The sequence below is a fragment of the Triturus cristatus genome, chromosome 8 (assembly GCF_964204655.1).
Source record: "Triturus cristatus chromosome 8, aTriCri1.1, whole genome shotgun sequence".
Classification (NCBI taxonomy): Eukaryota; Metazoa; Chordata; class Amphibia; order Caudata; family Salamandridae; genus Triturus; species Triturus cristatus.
In genome coordinates, this window is record NC_140591.1 from 615,863,823 (window position 1) to 615,887,296 (window position 23,474).

Below are 23,474 nucleotides of genomic sequence, written 5' to 3' on the forward strand. Positions count from 1 at the left end.
AATTTAAAAATCCACATTTTCATTAGTATTAAAGCAGCTCATAAATTTCTGAATGAAGCTCAACTTATAAAGCCTAACTGATGACTCTACTGGTGATCACTGATTACTCTAGCAGTGGTCTGGATAGCCGGAATTGCCTTCATCCACAGATGCTTTTTGTTATTTTCAATGACTACTGCCACAGCACAGCAAGTGGCATCTTCTTTTTGCACAAAGGAATACATTAAAGCGAAGATGGTGGTCATTTGAATGACATGAAATGCCGGTTAATTCTCCTAACTAGAGGTGGTGCTCATTGGTAAATGCCCTAAAAAACATATAAAATGATTAGAAGGGAGAAGCAAAGAACTTCACTTACAGTACTAATTCCTGATTATCAGCTGCATTCTATTTGTACATTGAATGTTAAAATAGTGCTTAGTTTCTTTTTTTTTTATATAGAATTAACATATTTACATTGAGAAAGATATTTTCTCAGTTCAAAATGTGACTATCAATATCATACCTGAGCCTTTGTTTTTATGACTTTAGCAGGAGTGGCTCCCAACGACACTGCCTGTAATTCATCTTTCAGTTTGGTTATGCTGTTGGTCAAGAGATCCAAGGTTTTCATAATTTCTGCTTTGTCTTCAGCCTTCATGGATTTGTTTTTCTCCATTCTTGAAATAAGAATCTGTGCAGTTTGGGTAGAAGAAATACAAACGTTAAAAAAATCCAACCAAATATGCATCCACAAACCGGTATTATTAAAAGGCTAACATAGCCAAATTGTCACTTGCATGACTATTTTTGTATGCAAATTACTGTAATCGTTTTCAGTCTTAAGTACATGCAGTACAAAGAAAAAGATAGAATGCCTAAAGAAGTCTACCCATATGATAAAAATAGAAACGCAACACACCTAATAATTCAAAAAGTACATATAAGGCAGCACTTCAAGAGGTCAGTCTGTATATGATTCTGTTACTACTATTTCTTTTATCCACATGAATAACAAATATATACTAATGATCTTATTAAAAACACTAGGTTGTTTGAATTATGTTAAACAATTATCAGCATCGAAAGAACAAAATAGATGACTTGCCAATAAAGCTTTTTTAATTTTAAATACATTGAAAGGTGGGCTTCAACACCCTGTCAATATAACTGTATCAATGAAGAACAAACTCGCTTCTCATCTGCTTCCCCAACTTCCCTGCTCTTCGAACATTATCCAGGAGACTACATAACAGTCAGCTTCTCTCTCTTACAAGTACAGGCGCATGCCACCTGATGAGCGGGGTCAGCACTGCTCTTCATCTAGGATATAAAGCATTCTTATGTGCCATGGGCATGATACACATCAGTCCAGAAGGAAGCCTAGTTGGGATTTCAAAGTATTGTCTCTTGATAATCTCTGCTGAGCTGGAGGGCTGAACAAAAAACACAGAACAAAAAAATATGAAGATTCTTATTCAACAAGGGTTAAGAACCAGTAGCAAGATGTAAGAAAGACCCATCTTTTTGCATGGTTGCCCCCACTTCTTTTGCTAAACTGCTGATGTGCCTTGACCAAGTGTGCACTGGGTTACTGCAAAACAGGTCCCCAGGGTCAATGTTCTTTCCCTAAAACTGCATCGAAAACAAAACCCTATTGGCACTCTTTGGCCAAACTTGTAAATGGTACCACAGGTACCAAGGGCACTGTGACCAGGGAAGGCCTCTAAGGGCTGCAGCCCTTATTGTGCCACCCTTAGAGGCCCTGTACCTTTACACGCACACACTGCCTTTGCTGGCTGTGTGTTTTGGTGCAGAACAAAGTGAAGAGTCGACATGGCACACATCCCTGTGTGCCATGACTACAATCCACTGTTTTGGCATAGGTAAGCGACTCCATTAGCTGGGTGCATGAGCTCTGTACCCCTACAGTGTCTAAGTACATTCTTAGACATTGCAAGTGCAGAAAAGCCATAAAGAGTATATGGTCTGGGAGTTTGTCATTACAAACTCCACAGCACCATAATGGCTTTACCGAAATCTGCTAAGTTCGATGTCAAACTTCTCAGCACATTAAACCCACACTGATGCCAGTATGGGATTTAATGCCAAATGCACTCAGAGGTGCCTTCTGAAAAACAACCTAACTCTAGTGTCGTGACTGACTGGGTTGCTCGTCCAGCTGCCACCCCCAGACATGGTTCTGGACCCCTGGGTCAAGAGCCTCCCACTCTTGGGTCCTGAAACAAAGCACATCCTCGGCAGAGGTGCCAGGCCTCCTTCCCCAGGATGGGCAGGGTCCACGAAGGGGTAACATCAAAGGCTTGTCGCCTTTGTGAACTGACCCAGCCATTTGCTGCTCCCAGCAACTGCCCCCTACCGGTTCGGACCCCCACTTTGGGCAGGAGAATTAGCGGGAAACCTAAGACAGGAGGTAGTTGTGCCCACCGTTGACAAGCCCACTCCTCAGTTGGGGGGAGGCGAGTCAAAGCACATTTCTCAGGCCAGCCATGTTGAAGAAGACTCAGCCAACCACAGGGAGGCTTATGCCCCCCCTCCCACTGGAGGGTGGCATAATATGGGGTGTATTCACCCCAAGGCAGGGACCCAGTGGTTCCAACCTGTACCTACCTGAAACACCCCTATATTTAATATTTAGGGGCAACCCCGAACCTTGCCTCCTCAGAAAAGCAAGAAGAAGAAGGGTCAAAGAGCCATGCTGAAGGAAGAAAAGGAGGAGGACACCAACTGTCTTAAACCCAGCCTTACCGGCCTGTCCTAACCTTGACTTGTTCAAGCGGAATCCTGGTGTGTCCTGCAGCTAGCAGCCCCCGCCAGGACCCGGAGGACCTGTTCTGCCTTCCCTAAAAAGACTTCGTCTCCCTTGAGCACTGGACTAGCTCACGAAACAGACTCTGGCCAAATCCACGAGTCTGTACTACTCAGCAATTGACGCGCACGGCCCAGGTTTGAGTGGCCCAACACCACAAGGTCTCCCCAATTATCCTGATGTGGGATCTGGTGATCCCTGACCTACCTGTAGTCTCCCAACAACGCCTGCAGCCTATATCTGGAAGATTACCACCGACAAGAGCCGGTAAGGATAATTAGACCCAAAAGACACCCCTGCACCAGATGCCCCACGCTCTTGGGTGGCCCAACCGACGCGGTCTCGACATCCCAGCCGGTGGTCGCATCCAGAAGATCTTCATGCCAGAGACTGCAGTGTTTGTTCTGACCAGAGCTTCCCCCATTGAAACCAACAGAGCTCCCGACATCGATCCAGCACCCTGCACCCATCCGCCCCTGTGGGTGCACCTTGTGTGCAAACTTGGATCCCCCTTTGCCCTGAGCTTCCCTCTAGGAGCTTTGCTCCCTCAACCTTGTGGCCTGCTCGCAAGCAGCCACCAACCGACGGCTCCCTAGCCCCATAGGCTAACATTGGGCAGCAGCATTCTGCACCCTACTGTTCTAGCGCCGCTGAGGGTGCTTTCGAGTGCATCCTTGACCCTGGGGGAACCCTTGTTCTAACCCCAGAAACTCAACCTTCAAGACCGTTTACTTACCTGCAAAACTATAACCCAATTGTACTAGTTACTTACCTTCGGTAACTATGCATCTGGTAGAGACGTTGTCTAGCCGCAGATTCCTTAACTTAGAATATCCCCAGGCGCGAGACTGGATCCGGAAAACTCTTTGCAGCAGCACCTCTGCGTGCCGGGGGACGGCGCCACACGACCCCGCCCTGACGTCGTCCACGGACGTGACGTCAGTGAGGTCATACAAGTCCCTCCCAGCGCGCTGATGTCAGTTTTCTTCGGAGAAACTTTTCCACTACACAATGCGGAGCCACCAACAAAACTGTGAAAGTATGGGAACAGTGTGCGAATGATGGAAAATTCAGAAAAGAAAGAAGGCAGATGGTGCAAAACACCATCAGAAAAGACAGTAGCAAACACTGTCTACATATACGAGAAGAAGTAAGGGCAGAGAAAGCTGTGAGAAGAAACTCCACAAAGCGAACAAGAGAAGAAATCGCAACAAGCCAGATAGATTGTCATTACCACGTAAAACCGTGCCGACCAACAAGGACGGAGCGGTACAAAAGGGGGTGGTGATGGACGGAGCATCAGAACCAATCAAACACTCACACCCAGTCAACAGATCTGGGTTTGATCCATCACCGTTCTTTAGCACACTCTGCCACCCCAGTTCAGACATGGCCATATGCAAATCAGTCTGACCCTGTGCTCATGGGAACAGTCCAGCCCGAACTGCCAAGCCATGCCTTCCCTGGACCGGAAACAAGCTTCCTAGGACCGGTTTCTGGCATTTCAGCCGTCTTCAGCTAGGCTTGCTTGATACCAGTGGCAAAGTGAGCAAGGGACTCACGTCTGAGCATACCCTGCCAACTTATGGCGAACAAAGCGGTACAAAAGGGGGTGGTGATGGACGGAGCATCAGAACCAATCAAACACTCACACCCAGTCAACAGATCTGGGTTTGATCCATCACCGTTCTTTAGCACACTCTGCCACCCCAGTTCAGACATGGCCATATGCAAATCAGTCTGACCCTGTGCCTCATGGGAACAGACCAACAAGGACGGAACACAGGAATTACAGTCTACTGCGAGAACGTAGAAGGTATGAAAAGAAGGGTATTCCCCTAAAGAAAGGGAAGGCCGAAACATAGCCCAGCAAACTCCAAAGAAGGCGACCGTAGAGGAGACAAGGGTCCTGACTCAATGGAGATGGTGGGAGGGAGGGAGCAACAGGAGAAGAAGAAGAATCTCCTGAGGAAGGTGAAAGAAACCACCTGGAGGGAGGCATCCGCCTATGGCAATTCTGAAAGAGGTCACAACTATGTAGGCACCCTTAGAGAAGACCAATGGCAACTGAAGGTGGCAAAGTCCTCACAGAACGGGGAGGATGGGTGGGCGTTAAGGGATCTGTGGCTAGACAACGTCTCTACCAGATACATCGTTACCGATGGTAACTAACTCGTACATCTGATAGAGACATCTAGCCGCAGATTCCTTAACTTAGAATAGATACCACAGCCATACCCCCAGGGGGAGGTGGGTCTAGCGATAGAACAACAAAATGCCCGCGGCACTGTGCCGGCAACAGAGTGACGGACCATGGGGAAGGTTGTGGCGGAACAGCCAGAGAGCAACCCAAGTGGCTCGAAAGAGCAAAAGACAAGACTTCCCAAACTGCCAGAATTGCGCAACACCATACCCATAAGAGTATGAGATGTAGAAACAGCACTAGCCCTATTCCAGAACAGAAGAGAGGGAGCCCAGAACAATGGAGGGAGAAGGACTACTACCCACTCAGTGGTGCATTCAAGGGACACCAAGGAATGCTAGCGGATTTCACGAAGAAATATAACCAGAGCCTACCAGGCCAGCACACGCAAGGGAGGCCAGAAAGGCCACAGCCATGAAGCGAAGAGCAAAGGCAGGATATGAGCAACCTGTAGAAGAGCAGGTGGGAACATAGACATGCCAAGTGCACACCTAGTCACCAAAAAGTGTGACAGGGGCGGATAGTAGCACTCTGTAGCTGCACAGAGCAGACAGCCCCTGCAAAAGAGAAAATGTGTCGGAACCGCCTAACCAAGACGGTTGAAGGTCTAGGTGAGAACTCACCCACGAATATAAAGAAGCAGGGTGCAGCACCTAGGACAACCTGCAGCGAAGGAGCTGTCCCGCAGGCACAGGAGACATAGTAGAAAAGACACATTCGAAGGGAGTGGCCGCAGAGGCACCGAGAGTGCCACTAGGAGCCGTGAATAGGAACACGCATAACGGTTGATAAGAACCTCAAATATCCAGACCACTTCCTCCGACTGTGAGGGGAAATCTACCCCATACAGAAGAGTGGGACAATATAGTATAGGCCAAGAAGAAGCATCATGAAGCGGGTGGACCATCCCAGGGAGTGGAACGCAAGGAACCCTGGGTGCCGAAGATGCAGGGAAAGACATCAAAGCGCAGTCAGAGGTGCTAGAAAAGACACCGCTGCGCATTACTACGGCAATCTCAAGTACAATCAGTGATGTGCTCCATGAAACATGGAGACGTAGGACCAGACTTCACAGCAGCAAAGAGAGGTGGAGAACAAAAAGGGGGGGGGCAAAAACACCCACGCAACTACGGGTGCCACAGGAGGAACCCACCTAGTGCACCCGTGGCAGGAGGTAGCCGCATTTTGAAGCATGTTGAAATACGTGTCAAGGAGATAGTGCCAAAGGCACAACCCTGAACACCGTGCAACGGTAAGACAAGGGCGTCAGTGGACGCAGACAGCCCAAAGGGGCCTCCATGCCCGCATGACGCAAGGCAGAGCTATATAATAGCATACAGGTACTCCACTTGGAGTATGTCATATCCCCAAGAACCATGGGGGAACACACCTCTTAGGGTAAACCATAATCAGAGGACAGAACACAAACTATCTGTGGAACACCGCCACAGTAGGCTTACCGCCAGCCTAAAAACGTGTAGTGCAACTAGTGGACGCCAATGCAACCAGTGGACGTCAAATAAATGGTCAACCAACCCAGATCATGGGAAAAAGAAACCGTTAAGATACAGGCCTATGGGGGGGGGGGGACAAAATCCTGCAAGGAGGCGCCGAACAGCCGAATCGGCATGGGCATCAAACAAAAGGACCCCATCAAAGGGTAGGTCAACAAGGTGTTCCCGGAAATTCTCCGGAAAGACGCCATCTCGCAACTAAGCATGGTGCCGTACAGCCACCGAACCAGCCATAGCCTGGCCTAAGGAATCCGCACTATCCAAGGCCTTCACAGAGAAGAGGAAGGAGGTCAACACGAGAGTCCTCAGAAGCGGCCAATAGAAGAGATTCGGCAGAGTCACAAAGGGCAGAAGTAGCCTGAGCCAAGACACACAGTGTGTTTAGTGATCGAAGAGCTGCGCTGGTGGAGGCGAAAATGTTACAGCCCCACGACTCCAGCCAGCTGGACTCCCGGGAGGGAGGAAGCAACAGCTGAGGCAAGGAAGGGAAAGCAGTTTGCAGGACAAACCCCTGAACATCTGGGTGAACAAATAAGCAAACTGGATCATGTGGAGGAGGACGGTGGCGGTGCAAGATAGAAGGAGCCACCGGATCACCAGAAGCTGGTCGAGCCCAGGTGCCCAAAAGGGCATCATAAAGAGAAGCTTCGAAAGGTAGAAGCGGCTCTACAGACCCTGAACCATGGTGGAGGACATCCAGCAGAGGGTCAACTGGCAGGGGGACCGAAGGAGGGTGCATTCTCAGAACACGAGCAGCCAAGGAGTCAACCCTGAGGAACGCCGCACCGGCCTCGGTAGCCCTCCGATGAGAGAACAACTACTCATTTGTGGGTTAGGGCTGTAAACTAAGCCTCCCACCCCAAGGAGGTTGGCCAATGAACTGAGGATGCGACCAATGCCCAAAAGACGGAAGCCCCATTGATGAATGAGGGTCCTGATGGGGCTCCAGAGGAGGCGGGGTGTCTGCCGGGGCCACAAATTCCAAGGGTGGAAGGGGCAGGGATAGACCCGGCGTTGCCAGGTGTTGAGGCGACGCCGAACTTCCCTTGGAAACCTCCGGAGAGTTGTCAATAATCCTGAGGTGGGGCGGCGTTGTCTGGAGCCGACCCTGTCCCGCCCAGTGCCGACTCGCCCCGCCCAGCGCCGACTCGGTCCCAACCACAATGAGTTCCGCTTCCGAAGAAGGGGACTGCGCCGAAGCAGGGGAGGCAAGCTTACGACGCCAGACCCGCACCGACTCAACCGCAACCCCAACAGCCTCTGACTCCAACGGAAGGAATGGAGTCAGAGCCGGGGACGCAAGTCTACGACGCAGTAGCGGCGCCAACCCTGCCTCAACCACAACCGGCTCCGAGCGCGAAGCAAGCTCCGGAGCCGGTGAGGCAAGGCCTCTGCGCCGAACCGGTGCCGCTCCGGTCTCCAGAGCCGGGAAGGCAAAGACTCTGTTCCTCTCTGGCCTCCGGAGCCGGGGAGGCAAGGCCTCGGAGAAGGCAGCCGCCTGTCTGGAAGGCCGAGGTGTGCTCTGAGCCAAGCTGGGAGCACCAGCAACCACCTGTGATGCCACAGATGGCGACTGTATTCCGTCCTCTCCCTTTGATTATAGTATCGTATAACGTGGGATCTCGTGTGACGATACTTGAGACTTTCTTATACTTTATTTATTTATTTATTTATTTAATTTATATGGCGCGTTATAACCACAGGGGTCTCTTTAAGTTGAGTCTGGCGCGCTATGGACAATTTGGTTGCCTGCTATTATTATTTTTATCTACTTTTCCCCCTTGGATTGTTGGGGTTAAGGGACCTCAAGGGTATGAGTTTCTCCTTTCATTTCGCACATAATTGCGCGTATTACTGATAATTATTATGGGTACTTTACCCCAATTCTCAGCGCACCTAAAGACATACAAGTGTGCGTCCCTTGATGGCAAACATGATACAAGCAACACCGTCAAAACTCAGTATAATTGCCATATATGATTCGGGTTGCAGTTACTGTTTACATTTTGCATTCTGTACTTTAAAGAATTTGTCATGGTCAACCTTTTTTGGACTATTAGGGAGTGGGGCGCTCTCAGATTAATGCTGCATCCTCTTAGAATATTATTTTACATATAATTCTTTCTCAAGATCTGAGGTAATATCAGCACATCGCTAGTTATTTTCACATTTATTTTTAGATCACTGGAACCCTTTCAGATCCGGCTTTTATTATGGAGTAAATGTTAAATATAAACTAATAGCTCTGGATGTTAAAGGTGAATTTACCTCAAGACGAACAATATTAATACTGTGGGTAAGTCTTTTTGCTTACTAATGATCATTCACTTGATGACGCGATCGACTCTATATATATATATATATATATGTATATATATATATATTTTTTTTTTATAAACAAACAGATGTTCCTGATTTCCTCATCGTTTTGAGGTCATTTATCTAACTTTCTCTGTGGTTGGTAATTCATTGCAAATTACGTATTTCCTGAACGGTGGTTTTAACACTTCTCTTTCATTTCATATTCTTCTTGTGAAAGGGCATTATTAATTCTTGAGTGTCCAGTAAATATAGGACTTGTACTTCTTAGATCTACAAAATAAATATTTATATTGTTTTTAATATATTTATATATATATACACATATTGACTTTTTCATCAGATCATTGATTTTGGAAATTTTCTATGAATGTGGGATTTCGTCACATGGCATTTCGCTTCCATTTGCCATAAAGAATTAAATTTGGTGAGTGTTGGGTCATATTTGACTTAATTCTCTTTTTTGCATTATTACCCTTTTCCCCTTTTGTTTGACTGTACCCCCTATTAATTGGGTATATGGATGCTGTTGCCCACTTGTCATTATCATAAGGACAAACGGATTAATCTTGCCTTAAATCCGATAAATTTAAGCTTTATAGCTAGTCAGACTAATTGGGATTAGACGTGTATTTGGATAAACACACGAAACATCGTTTGGAGCAACATTGCAATTTATAAGTGTGTCCTTACTAGATAGGGGATATACATGTTTTGTCCTCAATGTTTCACTTGTATGCTGTCTTGGATATCATATGCATGTGTTATTATTTCCAATTGGTTTTTATGCTTTTCTGATCCTTGTATTTGTGGTGTTTTTTATATATGTTTGTGCTTACCTTTGCAATATGTTGGTATGTTTTTAGTTATATAGGTCTATCGTTAATATATTATAAATGTTTTTTATAAGTTGTCCTGTCAACTGTTTGCAGCCTTGAAGAAGTTCCTGTGTGGAACGAAACGCATTGGCTGAGTCTTTTAAAGAAAATAAAAGGGAATACTAAGATACCTGTTTGGATTTGGACTTCTTTTGACTGGTGCACCTTCCTCTTTTGTTCTCTCCTTCTTCATCTGACCCTCAGTGGAGTTGTCCTACGGCGCACTCCGGACGAATTGTGCACAGGAATTGAATATTAACCATGAGACTTTGGGATTTTAAGTGCTAAACTAGTAGTCAGTCGTAGTCCCCCTTTTTTTGCCACAGGGAGCCTCACTGGGCTATGTGGCGCGGCAGGGGTGCTATGGGTCGAACAGGGGGACCCCACCTGGCCACGACCTGACGCCATATCTCCATCATCCCTAGAGGCAAGGTGCACAGTTGGCGCCATGGGCGAACCGGAGACCCCGCACGTAGCTGAGGCTCCGAGGACGCCCCAGGGAGAGGAGTAGACCCAAGGGAGGCATGCAGGGCCGCTGCGTAGACCTCCATTTGGCCCAGAGTCGCCCCCACGCCAGGATAAGGAAGGGGTGATTCCCAGGGGCGCACGTCCGGAGGATTCCGGGAACCAGTGCCCGCAACAACAGAAAGAACTGAGGTCGAGGACCTTGGTGACATGCGCCGTGACTTACCCGAGCGAGGCGAACAACGCACCTGGGAACCAGAGGCCGGCCGACGCCGCACATGGAACCCACTGCCATAGGGGCCTGCCGCAGATGAGGCCGGAGGCCGAGACAACTCCGACTGGGACAGACGAGTCGAAAGCAGCTTCATCTTGCGCTCACGTCGGGACTTCGGCTTGAGGTGTTGGTAGGAGTCGCAGTCCAACAAGTCTTGGTGTTCACCTAGACACCACATACAGATAAGGTGCGAGTCCGTCGCGGACATTTGCAGCGAACAGGAGGTACAAGTTTTAAAGCCCGAAGGCATCGCACACTGTTCGTGATGAAAAGTGTCAGAAAAGGGCCTCAAAACAGGCCAGAGGAACCGCTTACTCCGGATCCGCGTTGCACGCGGAAAAGAAGGAAACTGACGTCAGCGCGCCGGGAGGGACTTATATGACCTCGCTGACGTCACGTCCATGGACGACGTCAGGGCGTGGTCGTGTGGTGCCGTCCGCCGGCACGCAGAGGTGCTGCTGCAAAAAGTTTTCCGGATCCAGTCTAATACCTGGGGATATTCTAAGTTAAGGAATCTGCGGCTAGATGTCTATCAGATTTTCTGCATTGGAGTGCATTGAGTGTTTTCTTCTGAAAAATTGTGTGGAGGGTGTTTTGTATGGGAACCTAAGAAACTGTGTTTTGATTAAAACTGTTTACTCACCTTTTATCCAGGAAATGTCCCAGTGTGATATCTAGGCATGTCACACTGAGTAGAAAAAGTAATCCTGAAAAGTCATACAAAAAGTAATCAAAAGTAATTACAACTGTGTTGCACATTTGTACAAACCTGTAAGAAAAGTCATTATTCATCCAGCTTGCTTTTTAACAATCTGTTTTGAAAAGTACAATCATATTTACCTATACCAAGTCCCGCTTGGTTCTATAAATAAAATACAACAAAGAAATATTTTTGATACCAAATACTGGTCTGAGTTCATTTTATGTGTGTGTGATATAATTTCTTGCCTGAGTGTACAGTAAATGCTAACTCTACCCTCTGATAAAGCCTTACTGCTCGCTCACGCTATCACAAATCGAGAGAAAAGTGTTATCTACGTTTACCTTTGTAAGCCTTTGGGGATCCATTGGACTCTCTGCACACTATACCTTACTTTGGTATAGTATATAGAGAGCCAGTTTCCTACATTGAAGGATCAGCGGTGGGGTCTACAACTTTGCATTTGTTGGACTGACTTGGTCAACAGCTGATTACACGACAGCACTCTTAAATTGTCTTTAGAATGCTGAATTTTTTTAATTGACAATTTTTTCAAATTCCTAAAAGTTTTTTTAGGGCCTTGGTGAAGTCCCTTTAGAATTTTTTAGCAAAATAATACTCACAATAGTTTGGGGTAAGAAGGTTTAGATTCTTTGGTAAATGTCTCTTAACAAGAACCCAGCTATTAGTGACAAAATGTCAAATGACAGAGAATATGGTTGAGGAGCTCAACCTCACCCCTTACCTCCATTTAGAATCCAGGGAGTTACGGTCTCTATGCAAACTGAAAAACATTGTTGGAGGGTCCCATCCCTCCAAACAAATGCTCCAGGAGCTCTTGGCAGTCTATGCTAAGGACCACCCATCTGAGCAAGGGGAAGACCACCCAGATAGGGAAGGAAGTGGAGAGGATGAGGATAACTTCCAACCGCCCCTCACTTCCTATGGAGGACAGGGTCCCTGTGCCCAACTCCAAAAATATTACTCACAGCACCTAGATCCCACACACGTGGCTCAGGTATTTCTGAGACCATGGAGGACAGCCTCAATGAGGAGACCAACTTTTTAGTAAGGCTGACCAAAAGATTATACCTACAGAACAGACTCCTGGCTCAAGAAAAAGAAAGAGCAGAGATGGGTCTAGCGCCCATCAATAGTGCCAGCAACTTAGTAAATAGGGACAGAGCGCAATCTTATGATCCCAAAATCCCCAAAGGGATAGTCCCCAAATTTGAAGAAGGTGATAACATCACCAAATGGTTCACAGCTTTTGAGTGGGCTTGTGAAATGAGAAAAGTGATAAGTCACATGGGGGTGCTCTCCTTCGGGAACTGTTCACTGGTAACTGCAGGGACAGACTCCTGACCCTTACTGGGGCAGATACTGCATCTTATGACCTCACCAAGAATACTCTGAGGGCTTTGGGCTCACAACTGAGGAATAAAGGGTAGGATTCAGGGGGGCTCACAAAACCCAGAGCCAGTCCTGGGTTGACTTCCTAGACTACTAAGTTAAGGCACTAGCTAGAGGGTTAACTGGAAATAATGTGCATGATTTCAATGGATTTTACAATCTTTTTATGAAAGAACATATTGTGAGGAATTGCACTAATGAAAAGTTGCATCTACATTTGGTAGACCTAGGTCAAATTTCTCCCCAAGAACTGGGAAAGAAGCCACTGGGTCAAGATTAGGTAAAGACAAGCATTTGCAATGCAAAGGATCTCGCAATTGCAAGGTTTTGAGCTATTGGCATTTTAAATTGACAATGCCTTTTAGTTATGTGTTTAAAAAACATGCAATAATAAAAGGCATTGTCATTTTCAATTCCAATAGGTCAAAGTTTCTAAAATGAGAGACCTACTGCATTGCAAATACTTGTTTTAATTCTCTTTTGTAAACAGTACCTCAGTATAACAGGGGCCTAAGAAGCAGACAGTATGAAGAATTAAGGTTTGTTTTAGCTGGGGCAAGTATAAGGGCTGTAGCCAACCACTTATTAAAAGCACAAGCTGAAGATGAGTTCAATGTAGGTAAACTCTGGGGCGATTCCCGTGAGAGGAAAGGGTGCTTGAATTGACTTTGACCCATGGTCTAAAGGACATTGGTAACTGGGGCGGTCGTGGTCTTAATGGCTGTGGAAAAAGACTGGAAAAGATACTATGAAACAACCCACCTAGGGAAGGGGGTGTGTTCTCGCAATGGCACCCAAAAACAAAACAAAAAAACACCTGATCAAGAAGATGGTCACTTTAGGAGCCAGGCCTTACACAGTAGATGGCCGTCAAGAACTGTGGCTACTTTACAAGAGATGGCAGCCTCACCGTCAGGGGTGGAATTCAAAAGCAGCTTAAGGTCCCCAAAGAGCGAATAGACTTCATTCATAAAGATTTAAGGATGCTACATGCCAATAAACTCAAGAGGTCATGTGCGAAATCTCCCATGATGTTTGCACACTACAACTCCAGTAAGTAGAGATAAATCTTGGAGGGCATCATTCCCTCTTGAGACAAGCAAAGGTTTAGACTGCATGGTGCACTCAATGCAGGTGTGAGTGATAATAGCAAGGCATCGGCCTCACCAGCACCTTTCTGCCCTGCACATCGAGAACTTGCTGGAATGGCAGTTGCTACATCAGAGACTGTGACATCGAGAAGGCATGTTTTTGTGAGGAGCAGCATGTGTTGATGTAAAAAACTCCAAGTGTCCAGGTAATGTTTGGAAAGGGGCCAGAAAAAATTCGGTGTCTGTTGGGTACCACTCTGTCTTGTTAGAGAGGGTTGGGAGAAGCCTCTCCAAGGACCCAAACAGGATATTGTGGACTTTGTACTAGGCCTAAGGTACATGAAAAAGCGTCCAAGAATCTTGAGGCCAGACTGGAGCTTCAGAAGCACTTGTATGACCATAAGGCTGAACTGGTGGAAATCAAACCAGGACAAAGGGTGTGGGTGTTTGAGCCTGTGGCACCAAGGGCCCTCCGGGACAAATGGAGTTGACCTTACCCCATCTTAGAAAAGAGAAGTTAGGTCACCTACTTGGTGGACCTGGGCACAAACAGGACCCCCAAAAGGGTGACCCATGGGAACCGCCTAAACCTTTTCCATGAAAGGGCTGACATAACCATGGTGATGGTTACTGATGAGGATCAGGAGACAGAGAGTGACCCTCTACCTGACCTCCTCTCTTACAGCCCCAAAGATGGGTCAGTAGATGGAATGATCTATTCAGACACCCTCACTGCCTAACAGCAGGCTGACTGTAGACAGGTCTTATAAACAGTATGCTCAGCTCTTCTCCTTAAACCCTTAACACACTGGTGTACCCATTATCTGGACACTGGGGACAGTGCGCCTGTCAAAAACAAAAGCTATTGGCAGTCTGATCAAGTTAAAGAGCGAGCATCAAAGCTGAAGTCAGCAAGATGCTGGAGTTAGGGGTTAGCCCAGTGGTCTCAGTCCCCAAACCTCTTCCACAGGGTGGAAAGAGACACATGAGCTTTTGTGTGGACTACAGAGGTCTCACCTTTGTCACCAAGACAGATACTCACCCCATACCCAGGGCTCATGAGCTGATAATTTGGGTGCAGCCAAATTCCTTAGTATCTTTGACTTAACTGCAGGGTACTGGCAAATTGGCATGGCCCCGGGAGCCAACAAAAAAACTGCATTCTCCACAACTGATGGACATTATCAGTTTACTGTATGCTCTTTGGTTTAATGAATGCCCCAGCCACCTTCCAAAGGTTGGTGAAAGAGGTCCTTGCTAGATTGAAGGCCTTTAGTGTAGCTTATCTTGATGATATTGCTGTCTTTAGCTCCACCCGGTCAGGATCACCTGATCCGCCTGGGGAAGGTTTTAAAAGCCCTGGAAACTGCAGGCCTAAATATCAAGGCATCCAAATGCCAGATAGGGCAGGGCACAGTTGTATACTTTGGCCACCTTGTTGGTGGAAGCCAAGTGCAACCCCTACAGCCCATGATCCAGGCTATTCTGGACTGGGAGGCTCCAACAACCCAGACCCAATTCAGGGCATTCCTTGGCTTGACAGGGGCATTACAGGGGGTAGTGAAGGGGGTATGGATCCATTCCGACACCCCTCAAAGAGCTCAACTCCAAGAAAATGGCCAAAAAGCTAAACTGGACAGTTGTTCAGCACCAATTCTCAAAGCTCCAGACTACACCAAGCAGTTAATGGCACAGACTGATGCCTCTGAGCTAGGGATAGGAGAGGTCCTATCCCAGATCAATGATGATGGCCAAGACCAGCTTGTTGCTTTTATAAGCAGGAGGTTACTCCCCAGAGAACAGCGTTGGAGTGTCAATGAGAGGGAGGTCTTTGCTGTGGTTTGGTTCCTGGAAAAGTTGAGACCATACTTGTTTGGTACTCACTTCACAGTTCAAACTGACCACAGACCTCTCAAATGACTAATGCAAATGAAAGGTGAAAATCCCAAACACTTGAGGTGGTCCATCTCCCTACAGGGAATGGACTTTACAGTTGAACACAGACCTGAGACTGCCCATTCCAATGCAGACAGACTTTCCGGGTTCCTCCACTTAGACAATGAAGACTCTCTAGGGAAAGGATAGTCTCATCCTCTTTCGTTTGTGGTGGGGTGAGGGGGGCAGGGAAGGCCTCTAAGGACTGCAGCACATTTGTGCCACCCTTAGAGGCCCTGTACCTTAACACTCAACCACTGCCCTTGCAGGCTGCGCGTATTGGAGCAAAGTGAAGCGTTGACATGCGTAGGAAGCTGGCTCTGTATATACTATACCAAAATGAGGTATAGTGTGGGCCCAAAGGTAGGCAGACAGAAAAATAGATAGCTCCTTACTCTCTATTTGTGGTAGTGTGGGTGAGCAGTAAGGCTTTATCAGAGGGTAGTGTTAAGCATTTGTTGTACACACTCAGGCAGCAAATTATGTCACACACTCAAAGACTAAACTCAGACCAATTTGTTTGCATAAAAAATATTATTTATTTATATTTATTTTCTACAACCAAGCAAGCCTGGTACAGGTAAGTATAAATGGTACTTTTCAAGGCAAGTTGATATTCTGGAGTTAGAACCAGGGTTCCCCAGGGTCAAGAATGCACTCTTGAAACAGCCTCAGCGACACTAGGGCGGCCGGGTGCTGAGGCCCAATGTTATCCAATGGGGATAGGGGGCCTCCGGTTGATGGCTGCTCACGAGCAGGCCACAGGGGTGTGGGAGCAAAGCTCCTGGTGTTAGGCTCAGGGCAAAGGGGGATCAGAGTTAGCATCCAAAGTACACTAGCAGCGGTGCAGGGTGCTATTTAGGCATTGGGTGCCCTGTTGATTTCAATGGAGATTCTCCGGTTGTAACAAAGACTGCAGGCTCGGGGACGAAGATCTTCTGGAGGGGACCACCGGTTGGAGAGGTATGTTGGGATGCCTGGGGGATTCTGGGACACCATTGGTTTTGCTTCACTAAGACACTGTAGAGGTACATGGCTCATGGACGCCGACACTATTCATGACTGGCTAATATCGTCCATTGACAGATGCCTTCCTCTCTCTAGGAATAAAACTCAGTCATCCTCCTCCTGCCCTATGGTTCTCAGGTGAGCTCAAATCAAAAAAATCTAAGTGCAAAGTGCTGGAGAGACACTAGAGGAAAGCTTATGCTCCGGCTGCGAAACAGGTTTACAAACAGGCCATCAAAGATTACCAGGCACTTTGTAGAGCTGCGCGCGCCGAATACATAAACAACATCATGCTGTTTCAAAACAATCACAAAACTTTGTTCAAGATGGTGCAAGAATTGTCGGGCGCTACGCACCAACCGGAGCCTCCACAATTAACTGAAACTCAATGTGAAGATCTAGCAATATTCTTTACTGACAAAAATGAAAACATTTACTCGGAATTTGATACTAAAGGATTTCAACCTCCTAAGCCCAATAATTTACTATCTGACCACACCTCTCTTCCTGTCAGACTGAACAAAGAGGCTAATTCTGATGGTTTACTCAATAGCTGGTTACCCCTTGATACTGTGTCATTTAATCATATATTAACTAGTATCAAATCTGGCTCCCCCAAGGACCCTTTTCCTATTTCTGTTTTAAAAAAATTGGACCCCCATATTCTTAGTCTTATTATGGAACTTCTTAATGCCTCACTTTTGGAAGCAACAGTGCCAGCCACCTGGAAACATGCTATGATTGTCCCTTTGCTAAAAAAAAAGCTAATGCTGTTTCAGATGTGCTCTCGAACTTCCGTCCTATTTCATTGCTCCCCGCATTTTCCAAAGTTCTAGAAAAACACATCAATCGCCAACTGACATCTTTAGTGGACTCTCAAAACATTTTGCACCCATCCCAATCTGGCTTTAGAATAGGCTTTTCCACTGAATCAACGCTCTTAGGAGTCACAGAAACTATTCGCCAACGACTGGATAAGGGTGATACAGTGGCCCTCATACTATTAGATTTGAGTGCCGCTTTTGACACTGTATCCCATAAGACACTTCTTCAAGTTTTACAATCTAAGGGCATTGCTGGCTCTGCTTTGAACTGGCTGGCGAGTTTCCTCACTAACAGAACCTTTCAGGTTTTATCCCAACAGCCAGCTCCAGAACCCATTACTCCCCCTATGGAGTGGCCCAGGGCTCTATCTTAAGCCCGTTGCTGTTCAATATCTACAACAGCACTCTAGCGTCCCTAGCAGAAGAAGCTGGCCTAACTATTTATTCCTATGCTGATGACACCCAGGTTATATTTTCTTTATCTACCAAAGATTCCTTGAAGTCACCTTCCCTTCAATCAGGTCTACAAGAAATTGCTGGTTGGATGCATACTAATAAATTAAAGTTGAATGGAGGAAAAACAGAGCTTTTAATTTTCGGTGGAAACAAAGCTCTCTGGGGTCCGTAGCACTGGCCTCTGCAAATGGGTGCTCTTCCCCTACCTTCGCAATCTGTTCGCAACCTTGGCATTATTGTTGACAAACAATTGTCCATGCGACAACAAGCGGTCAAGGTTGCATCTACTTGCTTTGGAATTTTGAAGTGGCTTAAAAAAATCCTATGGATGCTGTCACTTATGACTCAAAAGACGGTGGCTCAAGCCTTAATCGTATCCAGATTGGACTACAGTAATGTTTTATATCTAGGTGCCAACAAGGATGTAATGAGGAGGCTTCAAGTGGTCCAAAACTCAGGGGCCAGACTTCTTTGTCAGCTACGTTGAATGACTCCCATTTCAGGGTCTCTCAGGGATTTACACTGGCTAAAGATTGAAAACCAGTCTAAATTCAAAGCCCTTTGCTATATGCACAGAATCAATGCCGGTACTGCCCCGTTACCTTAATGCACTAGTTGAACAAGTTACTTACCTTCGGTAACGATGTATCTGTAAGAAACATTAGTTAGTTCGATTCCTCACCTTAGAATATCCCCAGGCGTCAGACTGGATCCGGAAGATTTTTCGTCAGCAATACCCCTTGCGCGTCGCTAGGCGTCGTCTGCGGCTCAGCGTCCGTCGTCGTGCGCCGGAATGACGTCGGAGTACTTAGACGCCGCCCTCGCGCGCTGACGTCAGTTCTTGTACATAGCTTTCCGCGCCAGGAACGCAGAGCCATGCAAAGACCGACACTGGTGCCAAAAATAAAATCTAGGGGCCTGAAAAGGATAACCTTAACCCTAGATGTCAGTTCGCAGAACGGGGAGGATGGGTGGGTCGGTGAGGAATCTAACTAACTAATGTTTCTTACAGATACATCGTTACCGAAGGTAAGTAACTTGTTCATCTGAAAGAAACACGTTAGTTAGATTCCTCACCTTAGAATAGATACCCAAGCAATACCATCCCCGGTGGTGGGTCTGCGAACCAAGATCACACCAGAAAGTCCTGGAGGACAGAACGGCCAAAGAAGCCATCCCTCCGGACTTGGCTGTCAAGGCAATAATGCCTGGCAAACGTGTGTAGCGAAGCCCACGTTGCCGCCTGACAGATGTCCTGCAAAGGCACACCCCGTCCCAAAGCAGTAGTAGCCGCTGTGGCCTGAGTAGAATGGGCGCGCAACCCAACAGGAGGGTCCCTTTTTGCCAAGGAATAACAAATTTTGATGCACAAAAAGACCCACCGAGAGATGGTCCGTTTGTGCACAGCTTTCCCCTTCTTAGCACCCACGTATCCAACGAAAAGTTGGTCGTCCACCCGGAACTGCTTTGTGCGGTCCAGATAAAAGGAGAGCGCACGTTTTGGGTCCAGACGGTGGAGCCTCTCTTCCTCTTTGGAAGGATGCGGAGGCGGAAAGAAGGTGGGCAAGGTGACAGACTGCCCAAGATGAAAGGGGGTCACCACTTTCGGAAGAAAGGAGGGACGAGGCCGAAGGACAACCTTGTCCGGATGAACAGAGAGAAAAGGAGGCTTTGATGATAAAGCCTGGAGCTCACTCACCCGTCTAGCCGAGGTGATGGCTACCAGAAAAGCAGTCTTAAGCGTCAGCAGACGAAGAGGACAATTATGAAGAGGCTCAAAGGGAGCGCACATTAGAAATGTGAGAACAAGATTCAAGTCCCACTGAGGTATTACAAAAGGGACAGGAGGGAACGTGTGAGTAATGCCTTTTAGAAAGCGTGTAACTACAAGGGACTTGAAAAGAGAAGGCTGATCAGGAAGCCGCAAGAAGGCAGAGATGGCAGCAAGATAACCTTTCAGGGTGCCCAGGGCAGAGCCCTGCCGGGCCAAAGAAAGAAGAAAGAGGAGAACCTCAGAAAGAGGGGCGGAAAGGGGATCCACAGCCTTTGCTGTGCACCATGCCACAAATTTGTTCCACCGGCAGGCGTATACCGTCTTTGTGGAGGGACGCCTGGCTGCCAGAATGATATCACAGACTTCAGGAGGCAAGTCAAATGGCATCAACTGCCGCCGCTCAATCTCCACGCATGGAGGTGGAGGCTGGACAGGTTCGGGTGGAGGACCGTCCCCTGCTGCTGCGACAGAAGATTCTCCCGAAGGGGCAGACGTATCGGAGGATCGGTCAACATACTGAGTAGCTCGGGATACCAGTACCTTCGTGCCCAATCCGGAGCCACCAAGATGACTTAGGCCCGGTCGCGCTTGATCTTCTTCAGCACTCTGGGCAGTACCCAACCTTAACGGCGACCACCGGTATCCGTTGCAGTGGTTTGAAAAAGTGTCTTTCGTACAGCCTGGCCCACACTAGCTTGCTGCTTGGAATGCACATCTACACAGTAATGTTTTGTGAAGGTGTGTGGTGTTGACCATGTGGCTGCTTTGCAGATGTCATCTAAGGGTATGTTCCCTAGAAAAGCCATCGAAGCCCCTAACTTTCTAGTAGAGTGGGCTTTAGGTGGAACAGATAATGTTCTTTTTGCCTTTTGATAGCAAATTTGTATGCACTTTACAATCCACCTAGCTATCCCTGATTTAGAGATGGGGTTGCCTTTATGTGGTGGAGAGAAGGAAACGAACAATTGTTTAGTCTTCTTGAAAGGTTGCGTTCTTTGTATGTAGTACAGCAAAGCCCTCTTAACATCAAGTGTGTGTAAGGCCCTTTCTGCAACAGATTGAGGTTGCGAGAAAAAGACAGGTAATTCCACCGATTGATTGAGATGGAAGGGGGAAATGACATTGGGCAGAAACTTCGGATTTGTACGAAGTATGACCTTGCTGTGATGTATTTGTAAGTAGGGTTCCTGTATAGTGAACGCTTGTATTTCACTAACCCTTCTAAGGGAAGTGATAGCTACGAGAAAAGCTGTTTTCCAGGTGAGGAACTGTAGCTCGCATTTATGCATTGGTTCGAAGGGTGGACCCATTAGCCGTGTAAGAACTACATTTAGATTCCATACAGGGGAAGGTGGTGCCCTGGGAGGAATTACTCTTTTAAGGCCTTCCATAAAGGCTTTAATAGCGGGCACTCTGAACAGTGATAAATGCTGTCTGTTTTGTAGATAAGCAGCAATCGCTGCTAGGTGTAGGCGTATGGATGAATATGCCAGGTTACACCTGTGAAGATGGAGCAGATAGCATATGATGTGCTGTATGGATGCATCTAAAGGGTTGATTGTATTGTTACGGCAGTAAATTACAAATCTTTTCCACTTTGCGGCATAGCATGCTCTAGTGGTTGGACGTCTGGCTTCCATGATAATGTTCATGCAATCAGGGGGAAGGTTAAGGTATCCAAATTCTAAGATTTCAGGAGCCAGATCGCCAGGTTGAGCTGAGCTGGGTCCGGGTGCCTGATTTCTCCATGGTTCTGGGTTAGGAGGCATGGGGACAGGTGCAGTTTTTGATGTGGTACCACCGATAGCTGTAGTAGTGTGGTGTACCACGGCTGCCTGGCCCATGTTGGAGCTACTAGAATGAGTGTGAGGGAGTGTTGCTGTAGCTTCCTTACCACTAATGGAATTAGTGGGAGAGGTGGAAAGGCGTATGCAAATCTGCCTGACCAGTTCATCCATATCGCATTGCCCTTGGACAATGGGTGTGGGTATCTGGCGGCGAAGTTTGGGCATTTTTTGTTTTCGTGGGTGGCGAAGAGGTCTATCTGAGGATGCCCCCACTGTTGGAAGAATGGGTGAAGAACTTGTGGATGCAGTTCCCATTCGTGTAGTTGTTGCGTTTGTCTGCTGAGCAGATATGCCATGGTGTTTTGTACGCCTGGAACGTGCTGTGCCAGGAGAAAGATGTTTTGGGGAATTGCCCATCTCCATATGCTCTGGGCTAAGCGGGAGAGCTGGGGAGAGTGTGTCCCCCCCTGTTTTTGGATATAATACATTGCAGTCATGTTGTCTGTGCGAATGAGGACTGCTTTGCCCGAAATCTGTTTTTGAAAAGATTTTAGGGCTAGAAAGATCGCCAAGAGCTCCAGATGGTTGATGTGGAGCGATTTTTGCTGTGGCGTCCATAGACCTTGCATTGTGAGGTGTAAGAGGTGCGCTCCACAGCCGGAGAGCGATGCGTCCGCTGTTAGAATCACCTGAGGAACCGGGTCTAGGAACGGTCGCCCTTTGGAAAGGTTTGTGGTGTTCCACCACTGCAGAGAGTGATGGGTGCGGCCGTCCACCAACACCAGATCCGTCAGCTGACCCTGGGCCTGGTTCCACTGTCGTGCTAGGCACTCTTGTAGTGGACGCATGTGGAGTCTTGCATGGGGCACTATGAAAATGCAAGACGCCATCCTTCCTATGAGCTTCATAAACACTCTTGCTGGAAGAGAGTGTTGAGGAAGGAATGTTTTGCGCAAGGCTTGTATGCTTGCGATCTTGGCTGAGTTTGGATAGGCAATACCTTTGGAGGTGTCTATAGTTGCCCTGAGATATTGCTTTGTGTGAGATGGTAGGAGGTGGGACTTTTGGTAGTTCACCGTAAAGCCTAGCCGGTGGAGTAGTTGAATGGTGCTGTTGGTGTGTTGCACACATTGGTTGTAGGACGTGGCTTTTATGAGCCAGTCGTCTAGGTAAGGGAAGTGTTGACGCCTGAGGTGTGCTGCTACAACTGCTAGGCATTTGGTAAACACCCGTGGTGCGGTGGTGACCCCGAAGGGGAGAACCGTGAATTGGTAGTGCTGACCATCCACCACGAACCTGAGGTACTTCCTGTGAGAAGGGTGTATTGGAATGTGAAAGTATGCGTCCTTCAGATCCATGGTAGTGAGAAAGTCTCCCTGGCAGAGGAGCGGGAGGACTTGTTGTAGGGTGACCATGTGGAAATGGTCTGAATGTATGTACGCATTTAGAGGCCGGAGGTCCAGAATGGGCCTCAGGGTCCCGTCTTTCTTTGGTATAAGGAAATGCAGGGAGTAGACCCCTAGGTTTTGCTGATTGACGGGGACCTGCTCTATAGCGTGTTTTTGGAGGAGGGAGAGCACCTCCTGTTTGAGCAGTGTGGAATGTTCTTGAGACATTGGACGGTGCCTTGGTGGGATATTGGGTGGGGTAGATGTTAGTTCGAGACAATACCGTGACCGAATAATTTGGTTCACCCATTTGTCCGATGTTATGGATTCCCATGCGTGGATAAAGTTTTGTAGTCTGCCCCCGACCGGAGTGGGATGGTCTGGGGGGAGTGTAGGGAAGTCATTGTGCGGGCGGGGTGGCAGAACGGGTGGTGTTAGTTTTGCCCCTGCCCTTATTGTTGTTGCCTCTGTAACCACCTCTTTGGTAGCCCTTTGAAAAGGTATTCTGAGGAGGGGACTTGTAGGAGGTAGAGGCGTTATCGGTGGAGTAGCCTCTGCCTGCGCTACGAAAGGATGAGCGTCGAAAGGAGCGTTTAGGGGCCTGTGATTGGAGTGCCCCCATAGACTTTGCTGTGT

The 23,474-nt window shown here is 47.5% G+C and overlaps 1 protein-coding gene across 4 annotated transcripts in view; it reads right to left on the bottom strand.

The window, feature by feature from the left end:
• The window catches only part of RBM26 (RNA binding motif protein 26), a 999,243-nt gene that overhangs the window by 298,363 nt on the left and 677,406 nt on the right, over positions 1-23,474 (bottom strand). For all 4 annotated transcript variants that reach the window (XM_085622082.1, XM_085622081.1, XM_085622080.1 and 1 more), the window contains one exon: positions 506-673. In XM_085622082.1, coding sequence (XP_085478208.1) covers positions 506-673 — 168 coding nt within the window. The remainder of the gene's footprint in view (positions 1-505; positions 674-23,474) is intronic.